The sequence below is a fragment of the Grampus griseus genome, assembly GCF_964374135.1.
Source record: "Grampus griseus genome assembly, chromosome: 7".
Classification (NCBI taxonomy): Eukaryota; Metazoa; Chordata; class Mammalia; order Artiodactyla; family Delphinidae; genus Grampus; species Grampus griseus.
The window spans coordinates 93,197,454-93,209,745 of record NC_139001.1 but is presented as its reverse complement, the minus strand read 5'-3'; the positions used below and the strand labels follow the sequence as shown (position 1 = coordinate 93,209,745).

At 46.1% G+C, this 12,292-nt stretch overlaps 1 protein-coding gene across 1 annotated transcript in view; it reads right to left on the bottom strand.

Moving 5' to 3' along the window:
* The window catches only part of LCT (lactase), a gene marked incomplete at both ends in the record, with an annotated part of 50,941 nt that overhangs the window by 10,807 nt on the left and 27,842 nt on the right, over nt 1–12,292 (bottom strand). The window contains 4 exons of the mRNA XM_082657763.1: nt 1,448–1,738; nt 4,458–4,726; nt 5,373–6,923; nt 9,414–10,059. Coding sequence (XP_082513889.1) covers nt 1,448–1,738; nt 4,458–4,726; nt 5,373–6,923; nt 9,414–10,059 — 2,757 coding nt within the window. The remainder of the gene's footprint in view (nt 1–1,447; nt 1,739–4,457; nt 4,727–5,372; nt 6,924–9,413; nt 10,060–12,292) is intronic.

The window sequence follows — 12,292 nt, the reverse complement described above, 5'->3', positions numbered from 1 at the left end:
CAGACTGTCCTCTTTCTTCAAGACCCACACCTCCTTGAAGCTTTTTCCGGCCACAGCACTTTTCTTTTCTGCGGTGTCTCAATGCCCTTAAGAACTACAGGGAATTCCCTGGAGGTCCAGTGGTTAGGACTCCATGCTCTCGCTGCCAAGACCCTGGGTTCGATCCCTGGTCGGGAAACTAAGATCCTGCATGACACGTGGCACAGCCAAAAATAAATAAATATTTTAAAATCTATTTAAAAAAATAAGAACTACAAAATCATTAAGCCCTGAGTTCTGTTCTTTCTGATGTTGTGAATTGTTATGTGTAATGGAGCTCGTTTCCCCCCAGATCTTGGGCTCCTGCAGGGCAGCCACTGGCCATCCCCTCTCCATCACAGCTAGTGGTCACACACACTGTAATAAACGCCGCATGGATGATTTGTTCCTGCAGTGTTAGCAGTGTGAGAAGTCCAGGTAGCACTTTTATTTGTAAAAATCTCTGCTTTTGGGGTGGGGGGTGGGGGGGAGGGGTTAATGCGGAGATTATGCTCTGGCTGCAGTGCATAATCTCCAATCAATACAGCAGAGGAAACACACAGTATCATAGAACTAGTGCCCTCCAGTTGTTTATCATAAATGGCCCAGGGGAAAAGGAGAAGTATTCTTATGCTCCCAAGTAAAATGTAAAAGATTTGGTGACAGTAAAGAAGCCCACAAGTGAGCTTCTGTATTATTATTCATAATAACTCATGGCTTAAAAACACGTGCACTTTTGCCTCAGCAGTTCTGCTCCTAGAACCATATCCTACAGATAAACTTCCACCCTAGTGTAATTATGCATCTATGGTTACTCATTGTAGTGCTGGTTATAATGGCAAGAGTGGAAACATCACAGGGAAGAGTGTCCATTAATAGGGAAGTGATTAGAGAAGTAAGGTACAAACGATTACCACATAACTAAAACAAAGCAAAAAAGCAACAAATGAGGAAACTATGTATGGATATGGAAATATCTGTAAAAGCCCGCCAGCCACAACTAAGGAGCCCACGTGCCACAACTAAATAGCCTGTGAGCTGCAACTAAGAAGCCCACATACCACAACTAAGGAGCCCGCCTGCCACAACTAAGACCTGGCACAACCAAATAAATAATAAATAAAAAATTTTTTAAAAAGCAAGTATCAAACTGTATGTATCATACCATTAGGAAAAAAGAGGGGAAAAGGCATATACATACACATATACACATGCCTACTGGTCACATACACAAAAGGACATGAGAACCCAGCAAACTTGGTCACCTATGAGGGAAACATGGCTAGAGGTCAGCGGCAGAAGGAAAATCTTTACTGATCATTCAAAAATTAAATTTGAAAACAGCATTTTTTTCACACAAGAAATGTTCTCTCCAGCCCAACTGGCTCCCAGGGGACTTGGCCAAGGCCAGGTCAGGGCCCCATCTCACCTGGGGCTGGATGCTGGCAGCCTGCAGCGCGTCGATGAGCCGCATGTAGTAGTTCAGGCCCGCTTCATTGATGTATTTGGTAGTTCCGTCAGGGAGGATGCGAGTCCAAGAGATGGAAAAGCGATAGTGGGTCACACCCAGGTTCTGCAGGGCGACCACATCCTCGGCAATCTTGTGATAACTGTCACAGGCCACGTCTCCAGTGTCATCATTCCCAACTCTCAGTGGTGTGTGAGAAAACGTGTCCCAAATACTGAGCCCTTTGCCATCTGCTCTCCACGCACCTTCGATCTCAAGATGACAAGACATGGTCTAAGCAAGTCATGTAGTCAAGCCCTTCCCAGTCAGTGGGTGAGTCCTGACATAAGTCAGCATCACCTTCTCTGCCACCCCTCGATTTCTGAACTCCTACAGCTTCCTGTACATACTTTCTGAACATCACAGCACTGTCATGCTGCACTGCACAATTATCCGCTTGCTGACTGGCTTTCTTCCTACAAGACTGAGGTCTAGGCATTGCGTCTTTCATCTTGGTGGCCCAGCAGTCAATGCAGCAGTGTCTGGAGTATGGTGGGTGCTCACTAAAAGTTTGAATGAACAATTCCACATGCCTCAACCCCAATCACAGCCAAACAAATCCCAATGATGCCAGATGTAGAGGCAGAGTTTCTAATCAGGATGTGTATCACTGTTTCTGTGCCTCCTTTTCCTCCTCCCACCTAACCTATAAACTGACCACAAGCCACTGGGCAAATGCCTACCTATGGGCTTAGGTAGTCTGAGAGGTGTAATTTCCATAATTTACTTTAAAACACTTAAGCATATATAGTGTGATACTGTGTGATTGGCTGCAGCTAAGGTAGTGCTGGCATTCTCAGCAAGAAGCCCCTCTGAGAGTGGCAGGCCCTAGGTCAGCGGGAGTGCACCCCGTGTGGCCCATCTCGGTGCAGGAGATGGCTTGGTGGTTGGGAGACTAGTTAATGCAGGGGGACTAAGAAAATAAGTGACTATGTTGAAGATATTAGGAACTAGATTTCTCATCATTGGAGAAAAGAGATACAAATATGAAAAGTGGGAAGGCCAGCATTAACCCTGTAGAGTTGGATTGCAATGGAGGTATCTGTGTTTTTTAACATAAAGATTTGGGTGGATGTAGAACTAGATATATACTCACGTGTATGTGTGTGTGTGTGTGTATGTGTGGTGTGTACACACACATGCATTTCCTAGCTCTGTCCACTGAGCGGGCCTAGAAGTAATGACACCCCAGTAGCAGTGAGCACACCTAGCACCCAGGTCTTGGTTTCTAAATGCCCTTATCCAATAAAAGGAACCAGGGCTCATTAGAGAAATGGCTGATTACAGGGCCGGAGCAGAAAAGATACAAGATGAGCCTGGAACATCTTGTTGCACCAGAAAGAATTAACAGAGTGCTCAAAGAATGATGGGCCATGTCAAAAGGACACAGGATCCAGCTAAAGGACAATCCACCAGGCAAAAGGTGGACGATTTAAGCATCTGCATACATAATAATAGCAAAAGTATAACCCATTGGAAAAAAAATAGGACTTCACAAGGCCATACTGATGATATATATCAATATATATTTACATATAAGTAAAATGTAAATAAGTAGGAGAAAAGACAAAGCTTGACCTTTCTTTTGAATGCCACCTAATAAATATAAAAGCAATGATGAACTCAGAAAATCACCATTTGTCAACTCTCATAGTAATAAATGATTCAGGCCTGCAACCTGTGCCCTAGAATAAGTCCCTAACCCTAGCCCTAGAATAAGTAAGTCCAGCTATAAACCTGTGGGGCAGTGGTTCTCACCCAGGGACTATTTTGTCTCTGAGGAGACACTTAGCAATGTCTGCAGACATTTTTTTAGTTGTTACAGCTGGGGGAGGAGTCTACTGGCATCTAGTGGGTAAAGGCCAGGTTTGCTGCTAAACATCCTACATGTTCACAGGACGGGCCCACAACAAAGAACTATCCAGCCCCAAATGTCAATCAGACCCAGCTGGAGAAACCCTGCTACAGAAGATTCTGTCTCCCTGGAGCAACAGGATCCTGTCTCTGAAATCTTGGCATTTCCTCAAGTGCACCTTTCATGCACAGTGTTGACCAGAGCACCGAAGAGGACCAAGAGCTGAGGTTTTCTCCAGGCCATGGAATAGGATACATGAATAGTTCCTGTGTTAGTGTGCTTAGTTAACATATGTCTGGATATGGCAGAATTTGGTCTGAGACTTCATTATACCTTGGTAGTCTGGTCGTCTGGGGGTAGCTACCCTCACCTTCCTCAGAAACATTTTCAGCAGCTATGGTCACCTAGAAAAAATCCAAGGGCTGAGCAACCCAGAGTCAAGTCAGCTCAGACCACTGACCCCACCCAGGTTCCACACTGAGAATACAAACCCCTACTCCTGTATCAAAGAAAATAAATGGAGGAAGAAGATGTAAGGCAGGGTCACACCCCTAACTGCCTGGGCAAGTCACTCTTTGTTTTTTATCTTTCTTTTTTTTCTGAGGAAAAGTAAATCCTCATATTTTCTGTATTAGTGAGCTTCATTTAGCATGAATAAAGTAGAGGTATGATGTTATTAGGACATCAGAAAACGCCCAGGCCCATGTGATAGCCATTTTGATCGAACTGTCTGCTGGGAAGAGACTAGGTGAGAAATAAAGGCATCCAGCTGAGAATCTTCATATTTGCATGTCTTTGCCTAAGTATTTCTTCCAGGCTCCACCTGCTCCATCCGGTCTGCTAACACCCATCTCAGCACAGCCCTTGTAACTGTGATGGCCCACCTGAATTTGGGGATGTGAAGAAGCCAAGCTGTCTGGGAAAAGGGCTTCCCAGACTCCCCCCGCAAGGTAGCCGTACTTCCCTCCCACAGGTCTATAAAAATCCACTGCTCCCACCTGCCCTCTCCAGCCCTGACCCCAGAGCCTGGCACATAGTAGGTTTGCTGTAGATGGTGAATTGTCCTGAACTCCTCACCTGATATGAAGCGGTAGCCACACTCCAGCTGAAGCCCTTGGGAAACTGTCCATAGAGAAACTCGTCTTCCTTGGGCAGCGGCATGCCGTTACTGATGATGACCTCCGTGTAGTACCTGGCAGAGGCTCTTGCTGTGCGAGGCCTGTTCACGTTATTGAAATCAACATGGTACAGTCCGAACTTGACCGTGTAGCCATTTAGCCACTCAAAACTGTCCATCAGGGACCATGCAGCATATCCTCGAAGGTCGACACCGTCGAGCCTGTAGGCTGGGAACGTTCCACAGACAGCAGAGGAGAGCTTTACACCAGGAGGACTCCTCACTGCAGGTAGTCCTAAACCACCAACTTGTGCACACAAGTAATGTGTGCCCTGATAGATCATCTTGTCTCTTTCTTTTTGTCAACACTGATGCCCCCATAGCAAGTATTAATGACTGATCTTTGCAAAATCAAATTCTTTTGTTGGGGTAAAGGGACATGTCTGAAATTCAAGAGTCTCAGCCTACTTTAGAAGTTAAATACAGAAATGTGAATTAGAGAAGAGTTTATTGCTCTAGGGTGCATGGAACCCACCAGAATATAAGCTCCGTGTCAGCAGAAAGTTGTTTATTTTGTTCACTGCTGTGTCCCCAGCACTTAGAATAGAACTTGTCACATAGTAGTTGCTCAATAATGAATGAATGGACCCATGAGAATACTCCTGTGGGACCCTGTGTGTACATTTGGGGAGATGGCCATTGCTTTTTTCAGATTCCCAAAGGGATATGTAACCCCAGACCGGGAAAGAATTACGGAATTAGGGTATAAAAGGGAGACCTGTTGATGGTGTGTAATCCACTCTGCAAAACCATTTCAGGCACATGACATGTGGACGTTGGGAGATTTTGTAAGGGGGACATGAACACTCACATACCTTTCAAAGCTTCATTGATATAGGTTTTGTGGTAAAATATCCTACTGGTATCTTCCACTTTCGGATCTGTCAGCCCTGCTCCGTTTTCAGTGATGTAAATGGGGACGTCCCCATACTCTTCCTTGATCCAGTTGAGCAGTCTTCGCATCCCCCAGGATGCAGCTCTGTTCACTGCCGTGGAGGGCCAGGAAGAGTCTTCCCTCTCGGTCAGCTCCCGATCATCTTCATAGGAGGGCGGGTTTAACCTGGGTGTTGCATGCCGCACGATTCTGGAGGAGTAGGTGTTGAGGCAGAACACGTCGGCCGTAGCTGAGATGTACCTCTTCTCTTCCTCAGTGAAGCTGGGCAGGCGGGAGGTGGCTAAGTGCTGTAGTTCACTCCTGTTCCCCACTTTCCACTTCATGGCATCGGGATAGTCTCCGTTTCGGAAGATGGGGTGGGCGAACCAGCCCAGTGAGAACTGCAGCATTCGGTCAGCTGCCTCCACATCCCTGGGGACCCCCGGCGACTGGGGCTCTGCCCAGTGTGCACCAAGGCTCAAAGAGATGACCCCCTTCTGCTCTTGCCTGTACTTCTCATCGTAAGTGTGATAGACTCTGGCATGAGCTTTGATGATTGCATGGCCAATTCTGTAAGGTCCCCAGCCTGGGTCGTTCACATTTGGGGGAAATTTCCCTGAGCCATACCCCAACCATGCCTGGGATGTGGGGTCGTTAAAAGTCATCCAGAACTTGACTCTGTCACCAAAGGTCTGGAAACAAAAGTCTGCATAGCTGTTAAACAACTCAATCAAGGAAGGATTCTCCCAGCCTCCAATATCCTGGAGGGCCTGGGGCAGGTCCCAGTGGAACAGTGTCACCATGGGAGAGATGCTGCTTGCCACCAAGCCATCAATCAGCCTGTTGTAATAATCAACACCACGTATGTTGACAGAAGTGTTTCTTCCAGTCGGGAAAATCCGAGACCAGGAGATGGAGAAGCGATAGGCCTTCACCTTCAGAGCTCGAAGCATGTTCAGATCAGCATCCAGATGGTTATAGCTGTCACAGGCTATGTCTCCAGTAGCACTGTTTTTCACGTTGCTCCCTGGTGTGTGGGTAAAATTATCCCAGATGCTGGGGCCTTTGCCGTCAGCATCCCAAGCTCCTTCAATCTGATAGGCTGACGAGGACACGCCCCACAGGAAGTCATCCCGGAACGTGCCGTGGTAGAACAAATCTCTTTCAAACTTGGGTTGGTTGGAGAACTTTTCCCAGACTACTTTAGCCTTGGAGGGTACCTCGGATGGAAACGTGAAGGCTCTGATTTTCCGGGGGACGTTTGCTTTACTGGATGGTGGCAGTCTTTTTACTACCTTGGTGAGGAAACCATTCTTTTCAATCATGCTGGTGAAAAAGTAGGCAGATTTCCTGGGAGTCCTTGGCCTGCTGCTGTCGTTGAAGTTGACATGGTACAGCCCAAACCTCTGGCTGTACCCAGAGGGGCCTTCGAAGCCGTCGATGAGGGAACGAGCAATGTAAGATTGAACATCCACTGAGTCCTCCTTGACAGCTGTGGAGAAAACCAAAATTGGGATTGTTTTAAAGTCTGTTACTGATGTTGCCTTTTATTTTTATTATTTTTAAAATAGAGGTGTCTATTTTGGGGTTTGTTAGCACTGAAGCCCGGGAGACACAGAGTCAGGAAGCACTTGAATTGTGTTCCACTATAAAATGGGGGACGCTTACAAAGGCAAAAACTGCAAGGTTACATAAATTGTTTGTCGAGAATTAGGATTGGAGCTGGCAAGAAGTAAGGGTGTGTGTTAAGCAAGGATTGGTTGGGGTCTGAAATGATGACAGAGTTGCAAAGGGCTGATGTTACTTTTAAAAGGTTTTCCTTTTAACATGAAAGTTCGGGAGGTGACTTGGGTTACCCCCAAGATATTAACCCTTTTTCCTCCTCATAACAAGTAAAAGGAAAATCCGTAAGACCCACACAAAACATCAGGCCACATCTGTGGCCATAAGTCTCAATTGAAAGGTGTGTCCCTACCTTAAAATGAGTAATAAAGAAAAAGTGCCCCGGGCTTCCCTGGTGGCGCAGTGGTTGAGAGTCCGCCTGCCGATGCAGGGGACACGGGTTCGTGCCCCGGTCCGGGAAGATCCCACATGCCGCGGAGCGGCTGGGCCCGTGAGCCATGGCCGCTGAGCCTGCGCGTCCGGAGCCTGTGCTCCGCAACGGGAGAGGCCACAGCAGTGAGAGGCCCGCGTACTGCAAAAAAAAAAAAAGAAAAAGAAAAAGTGCCCCATCTGCTAGTGTCAGGACTCCTTGGTTTAATACAGCATACATAAATCATTTAATCTTTAAAAAATATGCTTTTGTTTTTTCTTCTTTATGTTTAGTAATATTGACATGAAATAATCACGCATTCCGTTTTTAAAAGGAGAAATAAAGCCTAAAAAAATGTATTCTCTGATTCAGTGGCTTGAATTGTGGTCCCCAAAAAGGTATATCCAAGTGCTGACCCCTGGTACTACTGATGTAACCTTATTTGGCAAAAGGGGTTTTGCAAATATAATTCACTAAGTTAAGGATCTCAAAATGAGACCATCCTGGATTAATCAAGGTGGGTCCTAAATTCAGTGACAAGCATCATCATAAGTGACATAGGGGAGAAGGCCATGTGAAGGTGAAGGCAGAGATTGGAGTCATGCAGCCACAGCCAAGGAAAGCCTAGATCCCCCAGAAGCTGGAAGAGGCAAGGAAGGATTCTCCCTCAGAGGCTTTGGATGGAAAGTGTTCCTAGTGACGTCTTGATTTTGGACTTCTGGCCTCCAGAACTGTGAAAGAATTAAAAATGTTCTAGTGAGTCAACCAGGAGTCAGAGCAATAGCTGTGGATGACTGTGTAAGAGGTAGGTAACGTCGCTCATTCACTCAATAAATAATTTAGTAGGCACCTACTTTATCCCACGCTGTGCTAGGCTCTGGGAACATAAAGATGAATAAAAGCCTCATAGGTTAGTGGGCAGAAGGAATTGCTGAGCCAGAAACAGAAGGGCCTATGGCTCCACTCACTGGATGTCTGGGCATATCATTTAATCTCTCAGAGCATCGGTTTTCATAGTTGTCCCATGAAGATAATATCTGCCCCTATTTACTGAACAAGGCTGTTTCAAGGATCACTTGAGATAATGTCTTAAAGGGATTCCTTGATACTGAGGAGAGTACAGGTGAAGTCTGACCTCACTAACAGTGGGATGTAGGTCTCCATTCCTTACTGCAGTGCCCAGGGCAGGGGTCACTTCTAAACTCTTTCTCTTTGATTCTAGACAAGGCCTCGAAATCTTCTCAACACAGCCCTCTAGGCAGACAGCTAGCCACTATCAGTTGATTAGGACTGACGTACTGAGATGAAACCTATTTGCCTCTCCTTTTTACTTGAAATAAAAAGACATATAAGGTAAAAATGAGACTGTAGATATAGGTTAAGTGGACCAAAGTGAATGATGTGGAATGTAGATTTTATACCCCGTCGAAGGAAATGAAGATCAGGCCAGGCTGGAGCGATGGGGGAAGATTTAATGGGCTGGAGTCCCACCCTGAGTGTCCTCATGTCACCCTGTAATGCCATCATCACCATATATTGCACTTTTCTGTCTGCGTCCCTCTGTAGACTCTGAGTCCCCTCTGGGAAAAGAAGGTGTTGGTTCAATATGGTACCCCTACTGTCTTGCACAATGTCTGGCATGTAATGGGCACTCAATAAATATTTGTTAACTAAATGTGTTAAAAGATGATGAGGTTTGATGGATAGATAGGACTCAGATAGGCAGAGTGTAGAAGGGAGCGCTGTAGGCACTAGCAATATAAAAGTAAAGGCTTGAGGCCTTTGAGGGAGAGAGTTAGGAGGCTGATATGAAGGACTCACACTATTACTACAAATACTACTTTTTGGCTTCATTTTCTTTGGAGACTGTCTTTGTCCCTCAAAACAAAACTCTGAAGACTTGATGAAGTACCACCCACGTTCCAATCACCAGCATATCCACATTCTTACCCTTGAGCACCTCATTGATATATTGATTGAAGTAGTCAATTCTCAAGGAATCATTGATGAGATCTTCACTTTCCCCTATGGGCATGCCATTCCCAGCCAGGTAGATTGGAACTTTTCCTCTTGTGTATTCCAAGGATACAAACTGCAACAGCCTCCTTATACCCCAGGGTACCACACGAATCCAAGGGGATTCGGTCTGGGGCCACGCAGGGTCCACGTGTTGGGAGAAGCCTCCAATGGTATCATAGCTGGGGACGCAGGTATCTCCTTGGGCCTTGCTGATGAGGCGGGAAGTGTAATGGGACAGACCCAGAAAGTCAGCGGAGCCCTTCAGGAGCTGCTTCTCTGCTTCGGTGAACTTAGGGAGCTGGGCCACAGGACTGGGGCACTGTTTGTTTGTCTGTTGGATCTGGGCTCTCAGGGCAGCCGGGTAGTCTCCATCCACAAAGATGGGGTGTGCAAACCAGCCCAGCATGAAGTGCAGGAAGCGTTCAGAGGCTCTCCGGTCCTCAGGCCTCCCTGGGGACAGGGGCTCTGCCCAGTCTGAGTTCAGTACAATGCCTACTCGCCCCTGCTGCTGTGGGCGATGTTGGCTGTTGTAGTGGTGCCAAGCCCTGGCATGAGCCTTGAGCACCACGTGAGCCACCTTGTGAGGAAGAAAGAAGGAAATACAGGTCTTAGTGACAACAACAGCACCCACAAGCCAATAACAAGTCAACAACAACGTCAGCAAGTTGACACCAAAGTCAGTAACGGTAGCAAGTTAATAAAGTCAACAGCAACAATGTCAGCAACATCCACAACTGTGTCAACAAGTCAATACCACCACCATCACCACCATCACCAGGTCGATAGCGACAGCACCACAACCACATTAACAATAACAGGTGTCAATGGCTTATCTTGTGTGATCCTCACTTATGTGGCAAGTACAAATACTATTACTATGATACAGGTGAGGAACACAGGATCCAGAGAAGGGGAGAGCACAGGCAGTCTGACCCCAGGCCTGGATCATCACCCAGTTCCTCTGCCTCTGTCCTCAGTAAGTGCTTTTTTTTTTTTTTTTAATTTTTTAAATCTTTGGTTGCATTGGGTCTTCGTTACTGTGTGTGGATTTTCTCTAGTTGTGTTGAGCGGGAGCTACTCTTTGTTGCGGTGCGTGGGCTTCTCATTGCGGTGGCTTCTCTTGTTTCAGAGTACGGGTTCTAGGCATGCGGGCTTCAGTAGTTGTGGCACGTGGGCTTAGTTGCTCCGCGGCATGTGGGATCTTCCCGGACCAGGGCTCGAACCCGTGTCCCCTGCATTGGCAGGCGGACTCTTAACCACTGCGCCACCAGGGAAGTCCCAGGAAGGGCTTATTGACTAGTCCACAACTAATTGGCAGGGGCAATCACTTTAGTTAACACACAAAAGAGGGGGAAATTATTTCTAGTCTTCCTGTTCTCCTTTCTACTTAATGAAGTCTAGGAAGAGAAACCACAACCAGGATCTGCTGTAGACTTAACTCATGGTCTTACAAATGTCAACATCTTTCCTTGGTGGAGCACCAGGAGAAACGTTAAAGGTGGGGTACCTGGAGTATAACAAGCCTACATCTGAATATTGACTCTATCACTAACATGCTCAGTAAACTCAAACCATCTTCTCCCTCGACTTCAGCTTCCTTGTCTGCAGGAAGTGGGTAATTATGGATCCATCCAGGAGGATTCAATGCAACTGTGTACATACAGCACAGAGCAGAAACCTGGAGTGCAGGAGGAGGTTTGCTACAGCTTAGCACCTTTTTCTTTTCCTTTTTATCATGTGAAGATGATGACACCTATGTTTGAAGAATTTTACACCCAAAACGTGCTCTAGGAAGAGAAGCTCCTGACTGCTTCTAATGTCCCAAATGTTAGTTCTTAACTGGGTGGGTCCTAATCTCCAACAGCAAAGTGTGCTCCTTTCTAAAAGGCAGGAAGGCTTCCCTTCTAAGCTTGCTGGTGTTGGGGCAGGGTGCTCAGTGGAATACTAGGCAACCATCAGAAACAATCACTGTGATCATGTAATGACATGGAAAAGGTTTAATGACATTTCAAGTAAAAAATGGGCACTAGAATGATAATGTGTCGGTGTATAGATCATTGTATATGTCTTTGATTGTAACAAATCTGCCGTGCAGGTGGGGGATGTCGATAACGGGGGACGCTATACATGTGTGGGGGCAGGGAGTAAATGGGAAGTCTCTGTGTCTTCCACTCAGTTTTGCTGTGAACCTGAAACTACTCTAAAAAATAAAAAGACACATGCACCCCTATGTTCACAGCAGCACTATTCACAATAGCCAAGATATGGAAGCAACCTAAATGCCCATCAACAGACGAACGGATAATGAAGATGTGGTACATATATACAATGGAATACTACTCAGCCATAAAAAAGAACAAAATAATGCCATTTGCAGCAGCATGGATGCAACTAGAGATTATCATACTAAGTGAAATAAGTCAGAAAGAGAAAGACAAATACCATATGATATTATATGTGGAATCTAAAATATGCTCAAAAGAACCTATCTACAAAACAGAAACAGACCCACAGACATCGAGATCAGACTTGCGGTTGCCAAGGGGGAGGTGGGGAGGGAGAGGAATGGACAGGGAGTTTGGGGTTGGTAGATGCAAACTATTACATTTAGAATGGATAAACAACAAGGTCCTACTGTAGAGCACAGGGAACTATATCCAATCTCTTGGGATAAATCATAATGAAAAAAGAATACTTAAAAAAGAATGTCTAGGGAGCCTGAACCAAGATGGCGGAGTAGAAGGACGTGCTCTCACTCCCTCTTGTGAGAACACCAGAATCACAACTAGCTGCTGGACAGTCATCAACAG